Source organism: Hemicordylus capensis, chromosome 2 (genome assembly GCF_027244095.1).
Source record: "Hemicordylus capensis ecotype Gifberg chromosome 2, rHemCap1.1.pri, whole genome shotgun sequence".
In the NCBI taxonomy this organism is placed as follows: domain Eukaryota; kingdom Metazoa; phylum Chordata; class Lepidosauria; order Squamata; family Cordylidae; genus Hemicordylus; species Hemicordylus capensis.
Window position 1 is genome coordinate 257,891,029 of NC_069658.1, and position 20,552 is coordinate 257,911,580.

Here is a 20,552-nt window from a genome sequence, read left to right on the forward strand (position 1 = left end):
CTGGCTTGGCTACCTGTTTGAACTGGCATGACTTGAGCAGCCAATCATATCAGGAGATTATCTCGGGCAGAACCACTCACAGGTCCTATCAAACTGAGGGAAGGGGGAGAAACGCAAGAGGTCTATAGACAAGGGATCAGGTGATGCGTTTTGTAAAAAATATATATATATAAAGAATGTAAATCTAGTAAAAGGGGCATTTGGGGAAACCTTGGTGAAATACTGGACAATTCTGACCTCTCTGGTATGACTTCTCAGTTTGTATGTAGCTCTGGCAATTTGCCTGTGGCATTCAAGAGAACTGAAAACGGACAGTGAGACCAGTGTGCTGCAGTCTGTGAACTGGGTAACCAATCGCTTGAGGGCAATAGCCATTTTTCAGAAGGGGAGATCCCCCCTCCATGTGGAGACAGTTTGGACAGAGGAAATGACTGCCCCCATTACCTGAACTTATTTTGAATTAGTTCTGTGTTTTGTATCTGTTTCTTCTCTAAGTTCTGTAGTAAGGTAAAATCCCAATAAAAATCTGTTTTCCAACTGTGTGTGAGAAACTACAAACTTTGGGTCCCCACAGAGAAACCACAAACATTGATTCACTAAAGGGCAAAGATCCCATACATACCTTCCCTGGGGAGACTGTTCATCATAAAGAATCCTGGGTGGGGTCCATCAACGGGGACAGCAAAATAATAGAGGAAGTCAAAGGTGCTCTGACCTGTAAGTTAGTAGGAATATTTGAGATTTTTGAAAGGTGATGCTCTCTCACTGCAAATAATGGAGCAGAGCCCAGGGAAGTCAGTTGCTGCCGCTCAGGAAGGCAGCCTGGGATCCAATAAAGCCTTTCTATTCCCCGATGCTTTCACACTAGGTGTTTGGTCCAGATTAGAATTATCTTCGTTTGTTCACTCACGTTTCATGGAGAATCCAGATAATGTCATTACCAGATTCTTGAAAATTCTAAAATTTTCAGGGTTGTCCTCCCACCTATTTCTGTATATTATAGCACTATATTCCATATGTATGTATGTGTTATATATATGAGAAATGCACACACACGGCATAATAAATGCCATGTGGAACCACCACTGAAATCCACTTCCCGCCAACTGCAGAAAAGCAGCACTAAAAGGCCCCAGTATGGAAACAATCCACCAGGCACTGGAGGACCGAACTTCACAATGAACCATCCAATTACTGAAGTAATCACATGTCTGATCAATTCATCCAAGAGCTTAAGGATCTTGCAACATTCCCACAGATTAGACTAATGATGGGTACATTATTTAAAAAATAAAATAAAATTGATATACTACTTTGCAACAGAAATGAAGTTCTCATAGCCATGTGCATAGCAAAAGGAATGAGAAGATTGCGAGTCCCTTTGAACTATCTAAAAACCAACAATACCACCACCATCACCACAAGGGAGACACCACCAGTATTCACTGGGAAGGATGTTATGCTGGGGGTGAATAGGGACAGTTGCTGCTGTCTGGGCAATAACCCCTGTTAAAAGGTGCCTATTGCCCAGTTATGTTATGGCTCTAATATTTAGCAGGGGGAGAGCAACTGTCCTATTCAGCACAACATCTTTTCTCGTGCCCAGACCACTTGTGTCTTCAGATTGTGAGCCCTTTGGGAAGGGGAAGCCATTTCTCTATTCTTTTGCTATTTTTGTAGGGTTGTTATTGTTGAAAGGCAGTATATACATGCAAATAAATAAGCATTTATATATTTTTATTACATACAATATTTATAATTTTAAAAATACTATTGTAATTAAAATAAAAGAGACTCTTCCCTTCTAAAAAAAAGGTATCTTTTTGCCAATTTATAAGGTAAAGCATCGTACACGTGCCCCTGTCCTAGGCACATGAATGCAAATGTATAAATATTCATGTTAGGAAGAGGGGGTGGGGACAGGATTATGATCTGCTTAGGTCCACCCTTTTCTCACCCTGTATGTGCACAGAGTAGTGGCCTCTGGGCTGGAGCGCCAATGTCCATTCTCCAGCAAGGACCGAGGAAGAAAGGAACACTCTGTAGATGCCTCCAATGGACTGGACCGTTGCTAAGGAGCTCTGAGTTGTTGATGCTGTAGCATGAGATATACCTGTAGGGAAAGTTATAGGAAGAACATTGCTACTGTAAGAAGCAAGAACTGAATTAAACAGAATACTAAATACACTAGACCTAAAAACGCTCCCACTTCTAGTAAGAGACTCTTTTGGCTGCCAGTCTTCCCAGAGGCATCTGGTGGGCCACTGTGCAAAACAAGATGCTGGACTAGATGGGCCTTGGGCCCAATCTAGCAGGGCTGTTCTTATGCAGTGTAGGCCAGTCCTGGTTCTGTACCTAAATTGCCTATGGCAGATACCAACAGAGCATTTTCTCAAGAACACTGTGTACAAGAGGAAATCAGGGAGGCGTCAAGGAGAGGCAGGGCAGTAATAACGGGTGACTTCAATTACCCACACATAGACTGGGTAAATTCATAGTCAGGTCATGACAAAGAGGTCAGATTTCTAGATACGCTAGATGACTGTGCCTTAGAACAGTTGGCCTTGGAACCAACTAGAGGGAAGGCGACCTGGGACTTAATCCTGAGTGGCAGCCAGGATCTGGTGCATCACGCACCAGGTCCTGGGTGCCACTCATGATTAAGTCCCAGGTCACCTTCTCTCTGGGTCAGTGTCATCGACCCCTTAGGGATCAGTGACCATAGTGCGATCAAATTCAGCATACATGTAGGGAGAGAATCACCAAGGAAGTCTAACACAGACACTTTGAATTTCAGAAGAAGAAAATTCTCCAAAATGAGATGGTGAAAAGAAAGCTGAAAGGGAAAATCACTTCAGAATGCATGGAGTTTACTCAAAACCACAATACTAGAAGCCCATTTAGAATGTATACTCAGAAGGAGGAAAGGTACCACTAAGTCCAGGAGGAAGCCAGCATGGCTAACTGGTAATGTCAAAGAAACCATCAAGGAGAAGACTTCCTTCCGAAATTGGAAGGCCTGTCCAGATGACGAGAACAGAAAGGAACACAAACTCTGGCAAAAGAAATGCAAGGTGACAATAAGGGAGGCGAAAAGAGAGTCTGAGAAACATTTAGCTAAAAGCATCAAGGAGAACAAAAACTTCTTTAAATATATCAGAAGCAGGAAACCTGCCAGGGAGACAGTTGGACCGTTAAACAATGAGAGTGTGAAAGGGATTATTAAGGAGTATATGGAGGTTGCAGAGAAGCTAAATGAGTTCTTTGCATATAGCTTCACGGCAGAGGATACTGAACATATACCTGTTCTTGAACCAGGCTTTCTGGGGATGGAGGCTAGAGAACTGAGTTAGACAGAAGTGCCAAGAGTTGATGTTCTAAACTGTCTGGAAAAAATGAAGACTAGCAAATTGCCAGGGCCAGATGGCTTCAATCCAAGAGTCCTTAAAGAACTCAAATGTGAAATTGCCGACCTCCTTGCCAAAATATATCTAACTTAGCCCTGCAATTGCGCTCTGTACCGGAGGACTGGAGAGCAGCAAATGTAACACCGATTTTTAAAAAGGGATCCAGGGGCGATCAGGGAAATTACAGGCTAGTTAGCGTAACGTCCGTTCTAGGCAAATTGATGGAAAGCATCCTCAAGGATAAAACTGTAAAGCAAACAGAAAAACAGGCCCTGCTGGGAGAGAACCAGCATAGCTTCTGCAAAGGGAAATCTTGCTTCATGAGCCTCTTGGAGTTCTTTTAGAGTGTCAACAAGTGTGTGGATCAAGGTGATCCAGTTGATATTATATACCTGGACTTCCAAAAAGCTTTCAACAAAGTTCCTCATCAAAGATTCTTGAGGAAACTTAGCAGTCATGGGATAAGGGGACAAGTACATGTGTGGACTGCTAACTGGTTGAAGGACAGGAAACAGAGGATATGGATAAATGGAGAGTTTTCCCAATGGAGGGAAGTAAGAAATGGGGACCTCCAGGGACCTGTACTTGGACCAGTGCTTTTTAATTTATTCATAAATTATCTAGAAGCAGGGGTAAGCAGTGAGGTGGCCAAATTTCCACATGATATCAAACTCTTAGGGTAGTGAAATCCAAAACAGATTGTGAGGAGCTCCGAAAGGATCTCTCCAAACTGGGTGAGTGGGTGACAAAATGGCAAATGCGGTTCAGTGTTGGCAAGTATAAAGTGATGCACATTGGGACAAACACCCCCAACTTCGAGAATATGCTGATGGGATCTGAGCTATCGATGAATGACCAGGAGAGGGATCTTGGGGTCCTCATGGACAGCTCGAGTAAGCTGTGAAAAAGGCCAATTCCATGCTAGGGATCATTAGGAAGGGGATTGAAAATAAAACTCCTAATATTATAATGCCCTATGGTGCAGCCACACCTGGAGTACTGCGTACAATTCTGGTCATCACATGTAAAAAAACAACATTGTAGAACTGGAAAAGGTGCAGAAGAGGGCAACCAAGATTATCAGTGGCCTAGAGCACTTTTCTTATGAGGCAAGGCAACACCACTTGGGGCTTTTAGTTTAGAAGACATGATAGAGGTCTATCAAATCATGCATGGTGTGGAGAAAGTGGATACAGAGAAATTCTTCTCCCTCTCACATAACACTAGAACCAGGGGTCATCCCATGAAATCCCCCCCCCCACTAACTTGGCAAAGGCACCTTTTAATGTGGTGATTCTCTTTATTTAGCAAGGGGAGAGTAACTGGCCCTATCCACCCCCAGCACAGTACCTCCAGTAACTGTTGCTGGTGTCTATCTTATGTTTCTTTTTAGATTGTGAGCCCTTTGGGGACAGGGTTCCGTCTTATTTGTTTGTTATTTCTCTTTGTAAACCAGCATGAGTCATTTTTGGAAGGGTGGTATAGAAATCAAAATTGAATGAGAGAATGAGTGAAATTGATTGCCAGGAAATTTAGGACAAGCAAACAGAAGTACTTTTTCACACAATGCATAATCAACTAGTGGAATTCTCTGCCACAAGATGTGGTGACAGCCAACAACCTGGATGGCTTTAAGAGGGGTTTGGATAGCTTCATGGAGAGGTCTATCACTGGCTACTAGTCGGAGGGCTATAGGCCACCTGCAGCCTCAAAGGCAGGATGCCTCTGAATACCAGTTGCAGGGGAGTAACAGCCAGAAAGAGGACATACCCTCAACTCCTGCCTGTAGGCTCCCAGTGGCACCTGGCAGGCCACTGTGTGAAACAGGATGCTGGACTAGATGGGCCATGGGCCTGGTCCAGCAGGGCTGTTCTTATATTAAGAGTTCTTAAGGAGTTTATTTGGGGAAATGCTGACATAGTTCTGAAGCTCTTTAGAAATGCTTAACTTAAATCTACTCCCCTGTTAGTTTTATACCATTTCCTCTCCTCCAATTATCAATGAAAAAGGATGCACCATTTCTGTCCCTTTAGGGGCTTGCATAACTTTTGATTCATCCAGGTGAATGCAGGCCATCAGAGACTCACCAGCCTGTCTGTGTTGTCTACCTGGGATAGCAGAAAGACCGAGACAAGTCAAGCATGTGGCCAACTGGAACCCACCGTTAGAAGGCTGTGTTTACCTGGGTGGGTCACAAGTTGTATGGGGTTGCAAATGTTTACTGAAATAAAGTGTACAAGCAGTGCTTTGAGCACTTTGTGAAAATGCCACATAAATCCTGTGCATTGTTATGTCCCATCTTGGAGCACCAGCCAAAATCTAGATGTAGAGAGGCTTGAACCTTCCTAAGGTCTTCCTCATATTGGCATTGGCAGCATTAGATGAATGTCCCATAGGATGTTCATTCCCAATTCATAGGTTCTGTATGTTTTTGAACAGTTTTTACCCTGCCTTTCAAATAATATTTTATTTACCATGCACCCTGATTTTCTACCCTCTGCAAGGGACTCAAAGCAATGTTTCTAATGAAGACAATCCACTTTAAGAATGAGGAGGTAGAAAATACACGATTATTACCTTTAGGATTTATGATGCTGAAGTCCTGAATGGCACCCTGGATGGTCACAACCACTTTCTCCACCATGCTGTCAATCCAGAACCGGTGATGCTCCAGTGGTGTGGCTTGCTTCTTTGTCCTTTTCCGAGAACCCTTATGGCTGAAGATGCTGCCTTTCTGGTGGCGAAAGAGGGTCACCTGGAAATAATTCCCTGACATCAATTCAAATTTATTTGTGGGAGGGAAATGAAGGTGTGTGGAATTTGAAGGAGCAAGATTACTGGAATTTGTAGCCGTCTGGGGGCCAAAAAGGTTAAACAGTGCTTTCTAGGGTGACTTAAGAGTTCCAAAATAGCCTTAAAGATGTGTCACCGTAGAACAGGATTTGAGTTTCTTATTAAATGACAAATCATCTAGAGATCTCTGGGAAATTTAGAGAATTTGTGTGAAATAAAAAGAGGGGTTAGGAGTTCATTAAAGGGATGATCAGCTAGGCTTTGTCTGATTCTTCTAAATCCTTAGTACTAGGAAATAGCAGAGGAGTTATTCAGTAAATGGGGCAAACACTAATGTTTTCTCTTAACAGCAGCTAAAAGTGTTATATAGGCACTTACAGTTAGAAACCAAAAATCACAAAGGACCCTGCCCAAATGGTCAATAGCCAAAGCACTGACAAGACATCTGGGGGATGGGGCGGGGGGGGGTGGAGTGGGAAGAAATAGAGAGTTATACTCAAAAGAGCAAACCAATCTTAGCAAGAGAATCCAAAAAGACAAGGACTGCGAGAAAAAGAGAGCAGACATGTGTGGTTTAGAGACATGTATCAGAAGGATGGAGAAAATGTCAGAGAATACAGAGAAGAAGACACGAGTGTTAAGGAGGAGCAAGTGAAGATGGAATTGAGCTGAAGCTCCGTGGGAGCGCATCTGCTTGCTGTGCAGAAGGTCTCAGGTTCAATCACTGGCATTTCCAGGTAGGGATGGGAATTATTTATGTATTTATTAGGTGAATTTATATTACCACCTAATATAGAAATCTCTAGGTGGTGTACTGAATTAAAACGTAATATATAAAATACAGAACATTTAAAATTCATAAGAAGATAAAAAATAATAAACACATTAAAATTTAAAAATTTCCGTTTCAGTGAAAAGCCTGGGGAAATAGATACGTCTTCAGGATAATACCCTGTCTGAAATTCTAGAGAGCCAAAAGGGGCCAAAATATGGGCCAATAATCTGACCTGATGTAAGGCAACACTGGTATCTTCATATAAATGAAGTGATTTAAATAGGAGAGATAGGATTCTTAAAATCCTAACACAAAAAAGTGGGGATCTATTAGGCCATCTAGTCCAGGGAGATCAAATCAGGCAAGATCAGGGCAGAGGAAGGAGCAGCTTTCCGCAGAGGAAGGTTCAGTTCACCTCCCACCCGTCCCCGCCATACTGGGTTGCTCTGCTCCCACTCCTGGGGTTGGGGGGAGGTGAACTGAACCTTTCCCACCACAAGCCGCTCCTTTCCCGCCAGCTGCATGGAGCTCCTTCCTCTGACCCGGAGCCTTCCTCTCTCCTTCCCAGGGCACCGCACCAATGGCACGCTGGGGTGTGTGTGTGGGGGGCTGCTCCTTCCTTTCTCCTCTCCCACCACAGAGCACCAACGGTGTGCCTGGCGGGGAACATAAACTAAGGAGAAAGAGGGAGGCAAACTCTGTGAAGGAGGAAGAAGGTAGAGGTCAGGGTGAATGGAGTTAGAGGAGGCCAAGGGAGGGGGAAAGAGAGGTTCTGCTTTTCTTTGGCATGATGTTCTTTTGAGTCATTGAGGTGACTGAGTGTTAAAAATTATTGAGAACTATAACAGTTAAAATATATTCAATTTTCCCCCTGAAAAATAGAAAAAAAATCTTTGAGCATATATTCTAGTATTAAAAGTGGTGCAGTCAGCTAATTTAAGTGGCAGGATTGTTCATGCAAAATTTGGTATTCATAGTTAACTGGGAAGTATGATATTCAGAATTTCTTCAAAGAGCTACCAAAAATATATTGATTAAGTTTTCACCAAGCATATTCTGGTGTAAGAAGTGGCATATTGAGCTCATTTAAGTGGCAGGCCAAGGGAGGGAGGAAGAGAGTGAGAGAAAGAGGGAGAAAAAACCAAGGCAGGCGAGCTCCTTCCTCTGACCCCGAGCCTTCCCCGATATATGATAGAGGTCTATAAAATCATGCATGGTGTGGAGAAAGTGGAGAGAGAGAAATTCTTTTCCTTCTCACATAACACTAGAACCAGGGGTCATCCCATGAAACTGATTGCCAGGAAATCTAGGACCAATAAATGGAAGTACTTTTTCACACAACGCATAATCCACTTGTGGAATTCTCTGCCACAAGATGTGGTGACAGCCAACAACCTGGATGGCTTTAAGAAAGATTTGGATAACTTCATGGAGGGGAGGTCTATCAATGGCTACTAGTCGGAGGGCCACCTCCAGCCTCAAAGGCAGGATGCCTCTGAGTCCCAGTTGCAGGGGAGTAACAGCAGGAGAGAGGGCATGCCCTCAACTACTTCCTGTGGCTTCCAGCGGCATCTGGTGGGCCACTGTGTGAAACAGGATGCTGGACTAGATGGGCCTCCTTGGGCCTGATCCAGCAGGGCTGTTCTTATGAGAGGCAACAGAAGGTGGCGTAAGGCTATGTGCAGTCCCTGGAGGTCCACCAGAAAAAAACCCATCCCATCCCCCAATTGAGTTTGACACCCCTGATCTAGTCCAACCCCAAAATGGAAGACAATGAAAATGGAGAGCATTATGATGAGAAAGGAAGCTTGGTCACGTCTGGAGAAAGAAAGGAATTAATTTTAGAAATAATAAGATGATAGAAATATCAAGATGTGTTAAGACAACAAAAAAAGAGAAAGCTGAATGAAGATTAATGGTTCATATGCCTCCAGGACTTCTATGGTTAAACAAAGTGTGAGATTTACGAATATGACAAATATTTATATACCGTGTTTCAACAAAAGTCCCCAAAGTAGTTTACGTAGCTCAGGGGTGCACAACTCAAATGCCCTGGTGGGTTGAAACCAACAGTGAAGTGGCTTGTGGGGGCCGAGGACAATTTTTACGGCACTGATTATTAAAGTAACACTTAATATAAGTTAATTAATTAATTGATTAAAATTAGAGTGAAATTAATTTAAATGAATTTAATTAGAATTTAACTTGTGAAGTTCTCACAGGCCAAGTTTAATTTAAATTAAATTGAATTCAATTAAAATTTTAATAAAAAACATAAATACAATACAATCTGTACAAAATACACAATGATAAACTGCATAGCTCTTCTTTTCCAGCTTTGCCAAATCATCCCACTTAACATGGAACGTCCAGTGGGATGATAAGGGGAAAAAAGAGGTTTTTCTCTTTTTCACCACATACTTTTTGATCCCTCACAACAAACCCCACCAGTGTGGAAGATGAGAGAGAAAGGGGATGGGTGAGGCTTAATGAGAGGGAGACGGAGAGAGAAATAAAGAGGAAAAGGGGATGGGGCAGGCTAGAGAAGAGGCGTGGAGGGAGGGAGAACCATTGACAACATTTCTCGAACTTTAAATTGCTTGCATGTGGAAGGAGCGCTGGCAAGAGAGAGAGAAGAGGAAAGAAAGAAGATGGAGCAGCAGGCTTTGATGAGAGAGGGAGAGGGGAGAAGGTTCAAGCTTTACGAGAAAAAGAAAGAGGAAGAAGATGGGGGCAGGCTTGGCGAGATGAAAGGGGGGGGGACAGAGGATCAAGGGAGAGAGAGGCGTCAGTGGGGCTGACCTGTGTGGGGGTTCTGCCCTTTCCTTTAAAAACTCTGCATCTTTGTTGACCAGCACAGACGGCACTGACGTCCATTGACCTATTCTGGGATTCTGTCCTGCTTCTGAGGACAGGGAGAGTCTAGTTGGGGTGGGGGAAGAAATTGGTGTGTGTGTTTTCCTTCACTTCAGGGCTCGCTTCCCCAGCCTGCTCACCTCTCCAGCCCGCTTGCCTCTCCAGCAGCTACGGCTGCCTTTACATCCCAAGCCCTCCTCAGGGCTTGCATCCCCCCAGCCGCCTGCCTCTCTGGCAGCTAGGGATGCCTTTATTTCCTCAAGCCCTCTATGGGGCTTGCTTTTCCACTTGCAGGCTAGCTTCTCTCTAGATATCTCTGAGCACCTCAGCTGCTGCCGGGGCAGGAGCTTCCTGGAAACGAGGGTGCATGCATGCTCTGAAATCGCCTTCGTTTCCAGGAAGCTCCTGCCCCGGCAGCAGCCAAGGTGCTCGGAGGTAACTAGAGAGAAGCTAGCCTGCAAGTGGGAAAGTGATCCCTGTGGAGGGCTCGGGGAGATAAAGGCAGCAGCAGTTGCCAGAGAGGCGAGTGGGCAGGAGCGAGTGGCGGGCCAAAAAAAACGGCCTTGCGGGCCGGATGTGGCCCGTGGACCAGATGTTGTGCAGGCCTGACATGTATGTATGTATGTATGTATAAATAAATAGGCCCCCTGTACCCAAAGGGCTCACAGTCTAAAAAAAGAAACATAAGATACACCAGCAGCCACTGAAGGGATGCTGTGCTGGGGATAGATAGGGCCAGTTGCTCTCCTCCTGCTAAATAAAGAGGATTGCCACTTGAAAAAGCTGCCTCTTTTGTTCAGTTAGAAGTTCAGTTAATGCTAATGGAAAGAACAACATGTCACTAAGATGAAGAGATGAATAATAGAAGTATGCATTCTATTATTTGCATTTGACTGGCCCAAAGTTGTCTTGGTTAGCTGACCAGTCAGATATCCTAACCCTCAAAAGCAGACAAATAAGAACAGCACACACAGAAAAGAGTATCCCCCCTCCTCTGTACCGTAGATATGGTGGATTCGCCAACAATCTCAACCATACGCTTGATGTTCTCGTTGTCTGTAAAAATGATTTGGCCACCCGAGCTGTGAGCTAGGCTTATGTAGAGACTGAATCGGTCCGGAGCAAGTGTTTCCCGTTTCACCCGGGTCCTGGATGGATCTTCTGTGATTAGGAAAGTCACCTGAAGAAGGAAGAAGCATTGCGTCCTTCTTTGGGAGAGTGTCTTAACATTGTTTCAACAGTACAGTTTGTAAAAAATCGCCACCAAGTGGGGGAGGGGGGACATTTATGCCCCAGCCAACCTTGCATTTCTGTTCCCGGATGAGGGCTTCCACGCTGTTCTTGAGATGAGCATCTTTAGCTGATGCATCAGTAAAGACAAAGATCTCAGAATACGGGGGCGAGTTCTGGAGGGCAAGCTGGAGAAGAGGACAAAAGTGAAATTCACATCACTCTACCTAGTGCAGCATCTGGCCTGTTAGCCATTTATTTTATTTTATTATTATTTATTTGATTTGTATAACGCCCTTCCAAAATGGATCAGGGCGGTTTACAATTAAACTCACGGTGGTTTACAATTTGGCCATGACAACAGCCAAAGGGGTTTCCTAATAGTCCTACTATTATATCAATATTATTATTGTCATTATTAAATATTAATTATAAATATTAAAATTTATTATTAACATTATTTAAATAAATATCAACCTGATATATCACTTTAGCAAAATTCTCAAAGCCATTTACACAGAAAAAGAATAAAGATGGCTTCCTGTCCCCAAGGGCTCAACATTTTACACACATTCATGCCAGCAAATGCTGTGCTGGAGTTGGATAGGGTGATCTGCTCTCCCCCTACTAAATACAAGAGAATCACCACTTTGAAAGGTGCCTCTTGGTCCAGTTAGTCATCATGTGCCTTTAAACCAAGCCCCAGAAGTAGCTCTGGCTTCAGGTTTTCGGGAGGAGGGGGACTTCTAATCTAATCTTCAGTCTTGTTATGCTGCAAAAGCAACATTGCTATATATTGTAATTAGCTGAATCAACTTCCACGTCCTGCTTTTATAAAACCTCTATTTTAGAAAGTGCAGGTGTTTTGAATCAATGAGTGCAATGCTCTGTAAGTTCAAACACATCACAAATTTTTGGCGCAATCTCCCAACACATTACTACTCAAAAATCAAACCAAGAAAATCAATTTAAAAATCTAACAAAATTTTCTGCTGTTTCAATACAACAAAATTGCAAGTTTAATAACTTATAGAACAGTTATTTACAGCAAAGGTTACAATTTACAAAAATTGATCCACCTAGGTCATCAGTTTCATCCAGATACTCCTGGAGTTGAGTCATCATGACCTGTTGGAGCACCTTGCCCAAGAACGGCAAACTGGAGACTGGATGAGAGTTGGCACAATTCCTGGGGTCTAGGGAGGGCTTCTTAGGCAGGGTGTGTGATACCACCTGTTTTATCCTGATTGAATCCTGCTCCCCATGCTCAGTTAGTTGGATGGAACCAGAACAATTAACTGGTTCCAGATCAACTGGTATGCTCCTTTACCTGGGTGCTTTCCAGATTACATGCTACAACAGGGATACAACAGTGCACTGGAGGGGCAGGGTATAAATATTTGTTTTAAATAAATAAATATAAATATAAATATAAATAATACAAAACAACAATCCCCAGAATCTCAAACTCCCACAACGGGAAAATACACCTATTTTTCTGCAACGGACTGGCAACACACCTAGGCAATTTTGTTGCCCAGACCTGAAGGACTCTGGAGGCCCACCCCCCGGGAATTAAAATTAAGTTAAGGGGGGCCTCCTGCCATCACCCCACCCTGCTGCTGCCCTGCAGCACCAAACACTTCAAGAATTCAAACCAGCATGTACGTGGCCGCCGGGGTGTGAGCCGAGCAGGCCTCCCCCACGCCCATGGTGGTGTGGGCAAGTGGAGCGGGAGCGGCCACTGGGCCTGACCGTTCAGTCCAGTGGCCCTTGAGAACTGTGAGGAAGCTCCGGCGCACCAGAGTCTACGCTTGTTAGATTTTGGCTTTTTATCCAGGCCTTTACATGGTTGTTTCTGTTGCGGCTTCTGTGTGTTTTTACCAGCGTATAGTTTTTTATGTTTGTATTTTATATATTTTAAATCAGATTTGTTTCATATTTTAAGTTTAATATTTTTTTATTGTTCATTTTATTGTATTTTTTTTAAACTTTTGTAAACCCCCTTGGGATTGTTTTTAATGAAAGGCGGTATATAAATTTAACAACAAAATAAAGAAAATAGAGTGTTGCAAGCCTTTGACATCACTGGCTTGCGACACTCTATTCTCACTGTGCAGGCAGGCCAGAGTTGCAGTTCTCAAAGGCTGCTGGGCTGAACTGTCAGGCCCAGTGGCTGCTCCGCCTGCCGATGCCACCACGGGGGTGGGGGAGGCTGCTCGGCTCACCTCCCACCCCCCTGGCCACGCACATGGTGGCTTGAATTCTTGAAGTGTTCGGCACCGCAGTTCGGCACTGTGGGGCAGTGGTAGGAGGGCCCCCTGGGCCTTTGGAGGCTATGGACCGGGTTCCCAAAGTCCAAGGGTAAGAGCGCCTCTGCTCTCTCCCCACACCCCGCGTTCCACAGTAGAAGCCATTAGTTGCTCCGTTCCTCTGCCGCTGTCACTCTCTGCCTCCTCTTCCCTCATGGCAGGCTTTTCAGTAAGCAAAGCATTAGCCCTGGAGAGGAAGAGGGGAGGACAACGATGACGACCAAGTCAGAAGACAACATGGAGCACTTTTTCTTTGGGCAAGGGAGGGAAGAGGGGAGGAAGGAAGGAAGAGAGTGAAAGAAAGAGACGGGAGGAGAAATAAGGAAGGGTGAGTAAAGGATAAGGGATGGGGGGGGGAAGAGGGGTTCTGTTTTTCTTGGGGCATTATATTGTTTTGGAATTGATCTGATTATCAAGTCTGTTGAGAACAACAGTTAAAATATGGTTATGTTCAGAATTTCTTCTAAAAATACCTCCCCCCCCCAAGATATTTAAAATTTCCCTGAGCATATTCTGGTGTACAAAGTAGTGCATTCTGCTAATTTAAGTGACAGGGCAAGGGAGGGAGGAAGAAAGGAAAAGAATGAAAGATGGAGGAGGAGCAGAAAGACAGAAGGTGGAACAAGGCGGGCATGAGGTGGCAGAAAGTCTTGGGAGGCTATGCGTGGGCCCCCCCCCCGAGTGCATTCAAATGAAATCCAGCCTACCACCCAATTGAGTCTGACACCCCTGCCCTACAGGACATTGAGGGGCCATAGCTTAGTGGTAAAGCACATGCTTTTCAAGAAGGTGGTCCTAGATACAACCCTGGCATCTCTGGTTAGGATATCGGGGAGCAAGTGAACAGAAACGGTTCTGGAGTGCAATGGCCAGTCAGAATACACAGCACACCATGCTACATGGACCAATGTTCTGACTCCGTATAAGGCAACTTAGTTTTGGGTGGTATAAGTACACTCAACAGCTGTGCATGAGATCATCATACACTCCAAAAAGATGAAAAGGATTATTTCACCACACTTGTACCATAGTTGATTCTATATTACAGGGACAGGTCTATCTAAGGGCACCAGTCAAGCAATATTTATTGCATTTTTAGGCTGCCTTTTGACCTCAAGGTGGCATGCAAACAAAAACATCAACGTTAAAAGAAAGTAAATTACAGCCAACAGACACAGACCTTTCTCCTCATCTGGCTATTACAGCCACTGGTATCTGAGATGGGGTGGTACTAACTAACCTGGATGGAGTGGTACTAACTGAAAGACTTTTAGAGTATAGTTTTTTGCAACCAGGGTGCCTAAGGAGTTATTTAACCTCAATTCATTTTATCTCAGGCCTCCACTTTGAAACTTATTATACTAAACAGAGTTACAGTTGCAAGGTATCCATCCTAAAGATGCTCATTATAGAGGTTTACATAGAAAAAGCATCACAATAAGGAAAAAATAATGAGAAAATAGTTCCCTGTCCACAAAGGCCCCACAATCAAAAAGAAAATAAGGCAGACACCAACAACAGCCACTGGAGGGATGTGCGTTGGGGATGAATAGGGCCAGTTTCACTCACCCTGCTAAATATAAGAGAATCACCACTTTCAAAAGTGTCTCATTGCCCAGTTAAGCAGGGGATTAAAGGAACTCTACAAAACTATAGCAAGGAGTTGGTGTGGGAGTGGGGGTGGGAAGAGCATTGTAGCTTTAAGGCCATTTTCAAAAGGAAGCTGAAAGCCACACTGGGCCCCTTCCATGCTATTTATGTTAATGTCTGACCTATTAATGCAGAAGAGAAAGGAGAGGGGAGACATTTGTAATGTAAATTAGCAAGCTGGCCAAGGTAGAATTCACATTATGAAGCAATTCTGAAGAAATGCCACTTTTAAACTGCTTGTGTGAAAACACTCTAAGCTGCCAAAGATCATGGCAGCGCTCTCTCAATATAGCATGCTATATGTGCAGATGAGGCAGAAAATCCAAGCGCAGACCCAGCCACCCCAGCTATGGTAAAGTCTATTACATATTTTAAAGAATTTGTTTTTATGTTTGTGCAAAATAAAGTTTGACTTCCCAATAATCTACAGATACCAACTTTTGCATACACAGTCTTGTCACTGAAATTAGCTGAATGCACTATGTTTTGCACCAGATTATGCTTGGGGAAAGGTTTACATGAATTCTTTTGTATTTGGGAAGAAATACTGAAAACCATCACTTTAACTGTGATTGTTCCCAGATTTTTAATAATCAGATCAATAATTCCAAATGACATAATGACCAAGATAGGTAGAAGATCTTTCTCAGATTCAAATTAACTATTATATAAATTTACCATATATGGTCATTATTCAATAAAATGAATTATGTTTGAAGTTTAACATCCTACAAATTTCAAACTGTTCTTTTACTTTTTTTTTGTAAGCTCATTAATATAGGAAATTGATTTTTAAATTTAATTTATTGAACTTTCCTATAAGTGTAACCTACACAAAATGACTTTACCCGGTCAACAGACCTCATCTGCCAGTAGAAAAATAATTGAATATTTACTAGTCCTGTGAATAAGAGAAAAGCTGGATCCAATTAGACAATCAAGATGGTATACTGTCCCCTCCTAGACTATCAGATCAGGTAGGATTTTAGTCAGAAATGTCCAATTTAAATTGGATTATCCCTCCCTAGGGATCAACATGGAAAGAAACAACTCCTCCAGAACAGCTGGCAGAAAGTTCTCAAACTTCTTATGATCATAGCACATGGTGATAGCATTAAGTATGTGGAGTCTGAAGGAGACTGGTACTCTGATTAATTTTTTTTAAGTGTGTTTAAAAGCACCATTATTGCTTTGTTTTTCAGCAGAAAGTCACAGATCACTAAGCACAAAGACTGAGATGGAGAGAAGCAAAAAAAATAAAATCCTGTCTCCCTCCCTCTACAAAATCCTTTCCAACCAGGGGTGTAGGTATGGGAGAGGGGGCCCGTGTTCATCCCTCTCTCTGGCGGCCCCCCAGAGTGTGGGAGATAATGAGGAAAATAGGGAGGGGTGGATCTGGAGGGCCTTCAGGAGCTGGGTGCCTATGTTCTTTGAACCCTTTCACTCAATTATAGCTATGCCCGTTTTCAGCATTCTCCACACTGAGAACCTAAGGGGTATACTCATGGGTATACTCATTAAAATAAGCCAAATCTGGCAACAGAGTCAGTGTTGCCTAAGTGAAAGTATTTGCAGTGCCTTATTTGAAAGACTCTGAGGGGCCTTCCAAAGAAAGACCTCCAAGTCCAGAGGCCGTCCTCTGGATACCAATTGCAGGGAGCAGTAGCAGGAGAGGAGGCATGCCTTCGTCTCCTGCTTGTGTGCTTCCCAGAAGCCTCTGGTGGCCACTGTGGGAAATAGAATACTGGACTAGAAGGCCTTGAGCCTGATCCAGCAAGTATGTAGGGGGCAGGGGGACAATTTTTTGTAGTGACAGATCAGGCTGGCTATGAGCAATTGATCATTTCAGTGGTTCGTGTCTGTTGCCTTCCAGTCACAGTGCATTTGGGGAGGGTCGTAGATTATTATTTCTTATCCCTGCTCAGCTGCTTTTAGTGCTTTTTCCAGAAGCCCTTAAAAAAATGCTTATAAATCTGACAATTCTGAAAGAAAATCTGACATAATAGAGATGATTCTGACATGATGGAGGCTGCCTGATGTTGTGTTTGATTAGATCAGACATATTCCAACATAGGCACTGTTGGATCAGACAGCTCTGTTGGATCCAACACAATGTGCAGCACTGCCATTTACTGCCCTTTAATGTCCCAAATCTGCCTGAGGTGGCTGCCTACCTCATACTGGGACTGGCCTTCACCCTTATGCAAAAATCCCCCCCACAAAAAAAAAAATCAGCATTAACATATCAGGAGGCCTATCAGCTTTGCACGTACAGCAAGGTCCTGCTGTCAAAGAGAGTTGTGGAAGAAACATTTCTCTCATCACAGGTGCTGAAATCTATACATTATGCTGATATCAAGGGAGTCACAGGTAGTACCTGCAGTGCAGAAAGGCACATTTCTGGCTCATCACCACCACCCAAAGGGCTGATATCATCAAAGATTTTATGGAATTCTTCTGGGTCACTGGTCTTATGGACAGGGCCAAACCCTGGAGGGATGTAAAAAAGAGACAGCGATGGCTGATTCGAACAGGCCACCTACATCTCAGCCGGAAAGCATTGCAGCCGAGGTGCTAGGAAGCATGTCCTGTCATTTGATCTGCAATGGCTCCACTTCAGCCAGCAATCACCAAGTGACAGATGCACATGTACGAACCAGCTCCAAGCAACAGCAATGAAAGCGAAAGATTTTGCAGTTATAAGTATTATTATTTACATACTACTTTTTAACAGACAAGTTCTCCATGTGATTTACATAGCAAAAGGAAGATAGGAAAATGGTTCGCTGTCCCAAAGGGGCACCCAATCGAAAGAGAAACACAAAGGCAGTCCCCAGCAACAGCAACCAGAGGGACAGTGTGTTGGGGTTAGATAGGGCTAGTTGCTCCCCCCCTCTGCTAAATATAAAGATAGTCACCACTTTAAAAGGTGCCTTTTTGCCCAGTTGGCAAGGGTTCAAGTGTAGATATATAAGGGATGGCTGCTTTCTTGCTCCCATGACCCATCTATGAACAATGAAGATTCCCATGGATGACTGGACAAATAGAGATTTACTATGACAAAGACGTAACTCAACAGCTGGATTAGATCCCATCTTTGGTATTCACTTATCAACCATATGAGGGCTCAGAACTGTCCAGAGTAAAGAATACAGAACCCATCCTGGATTCTGGAGCCAAGTTCTCCCCCATCTCACATCCCAGAAGTGATTTCTCCTTAAGTCACCATACACAAGGCACCCAGATTCAAGGTGAAACTAAATGCACAAGCTAGATTCTGGGCCTTTAAGAGTGCCAAGATAGAAGTGGAGCTCAGGAGGAACCTCCAGCTATGTAAAATCTCAATTCTGGACAGAATGACACTGGTGCAATAGTCCTCTTATCTGCCTCCTGGCTTCACTCACCTGTTCTGCTCCCAGTACCAGATTTCCTCATGGTCCATGCCTATTAAAGCTTAGCCTTATCTACTCTAGAACTTTAACCCTTCCTGACCCAAGATTTATTTGGGCCTCCAGATGTTGGTGCTTCTTCCTAAACAGAGTTCTAACCTATCAGCTAAAAATTCACATTCAAGCAATACAGGACACTACAGCCTTCAATCTGAATTACAATCAATATGAATTACTTCTTAGCCCAGCTGGTCATGCACACAGCTTGGAGTAGCAAACTGGGCACTATTTCCTCCCTTTAAGTGTATGGGTGAAATCCATATCCTGATCTATATTAGCAATTGCAAGAAGAAGGTTATATTAACTCTCCCAGATAAAGCTCATAGAAATTAGGCCAGGGTTACACAAACCCACCCTCCAGCTGTTGCTGAACTACCACTCCCATCATCCCATATCCACAGTGGCCAGTAGTAAGGGATGATGGGAATTGTAGTTCAAGATCTGGAGGAAGGCTGAAGTTGTGGAGCCCTAAATTAGACACTTCCCCCTCTCACAGAACTGTGCTTGTGTTGATATTACTCCCACCTCACCAGGATCATGGAAAGGCACCAAGAGATAGAAATCTGGCTCTTGAAGGGTGCCACGGCGCTGGCGGATGATATGCAATGCTTGCAATTTAGCAGCATTGATCTCTTCTCCCATGCTTCCTGTGGTGTCCACGACAAAGCTCAGTCCTGTGGCTGGACTGATATCCAGTAGCCTGGGAACAAGATATCAGGAATCGTGGTTTAGTCATTGTCTCATAAGCACAGGAGAAAAACACAGGGTTAATTCTAAACTGCCATATCTGAAGTTTGTGCCAACTGAATGGATTATCAGGTCTAAAATGCTGAAACACAACAGCATCACCTATACCAAACGCATCCCAGGGAAGTGACTGTTCAATCTGCTTGCTTCTTAAGTACGTACATACCCAGCCAGGACCCAGACTTGCAGCCAACCCTGAAAATGGGGCAAACCAGGCAATGACTAAGCCCATGAAGCTCTGCCAAGCTCTGGCTAAACCAGGGAACTGCAAGATGACCAGCCAGAACTGGAAGAAGCATTTTAAGACTCAGTAGATGAGATCAAGTCATGTGACATTGCCTGAGCTCTGTATAAGCTTCCAGGTCAGGCTCGTCTTGTGGTAGCAAGCATGACTTGTCCCTTTAGCTAAGCAGGGTCCACCTGGTTGCATATGAATGGGAGACTTGATGTGTGAGCCCTGTAAGATATTCCCCTCAGGGGATGGAGCTGCTCTGGGAAGAGCAGAAGATTCCAAGTTCCCTCCCTGGCTTCTCCAAGATAGGGCTGAGAGAGATTCCTGCCTGCAACCTTGGAGAAGCCACTGCCAGTCTAAGTAGACAATACTGAACTAGATGGACCAATGGTCTGACTCAATATATGGCAGTTTCCTATGTTCCTATGCTCTGTGGTTTGAGAGGTCTCCACTTGATGCTCCTGTTCTTTCACATCACTTCCGTCTTTGCCTTGCCACATCCAGTCTTGCCCTGCTTGTACTACATCAGTGGGAATAGCTCTGACACATGTCCAATTTTGCGTAAACTTATATAGAATCCATTAAGAATGGGTTACTGTCTACCTATCACCTGCCCGTTTGTCTACCTGCATGCACACTACCCACCCATTGGCCGAGCTGCTCTGACACCATGGAATGCTCATGGAAGTTCCAGCTGTTTATTACTGGGTGGGTGGGGAGTGGGGTTGGGGGGAGGAACTGTCACAAACAGAATGTTGAAGAATAGTGTAGCTTCTGAAAGGTATGTGAAAGCTCAAGTTTGATTGGGGCAGGAAAGGCTTACAAAGGGTTTAAGGGCAGGAAAGGTTATGTGTTACTGGGGAAAACTAAGGACAGACATGAAGTAAGCCCAGATGTAGAAGGAATGTGAAAAAGTCGATGGGCCTGGAACAGCAGTTTGACTTGAGATATGGTTGAAAGGAGAAGGCAGAGATCCAAGGGAAGGAGACAAGAGCCAATGAGGTGAGATGGGGCAGGGGGGAACCAACAATAGTAGGCTGGAGGGGAAAATCTCACAGAGGATCATTCTAGATGCAGGAGCATCATGTTGCTAGCAGGAAG

The 20,552-nt window shown here is 43.9% G+C and overlaps 1 protein-coding gene across 4 annotated transcripts in view; it reads right to left on the reverse strand.

Moving 5' to 3' along the window:
- Positions 1–20,552, reverse strand: part of VWA7 (von Willebrand factor A domain containing 7) — a 51,236-nt gene that overhangs the window by 14,308 nt on the left and 16,376 nt on the right. For all 4 annotated transcript variants that reach the window (XM_053298759.1, XM_053298757.1, XM_053298761.1 and 1 more), the window contains exons 7-13: positions 19,003–19,172; positions 17,401–17,513; positions 11,133–11,249; positions 10,832–11,011; positions 5,985–6,162; positions 1,958–2,113; positions 623–715 (exon numbers count right to left, since the gene is read on the reverse strand). In XM_053298759.1, coding sequence (XP_053154734.1) covers positions 623–715; positions 1,958–2,113; positions 5,985–6,162; positions 10,832–11,011; positions 11,133–11,249; positions 17,401–17,513; positions 19,003–19,172 — 1,007 coding nt within the window. The remainder of the gene's footprint in view (positions 1–622; positions 716–1,957; positions 2,114–5,984; positions 6,163–10,831; positions 11,012–11,132; positions 11,250–17,400; positions 17,514–19,002; positions 19,173–20,552) is intronic.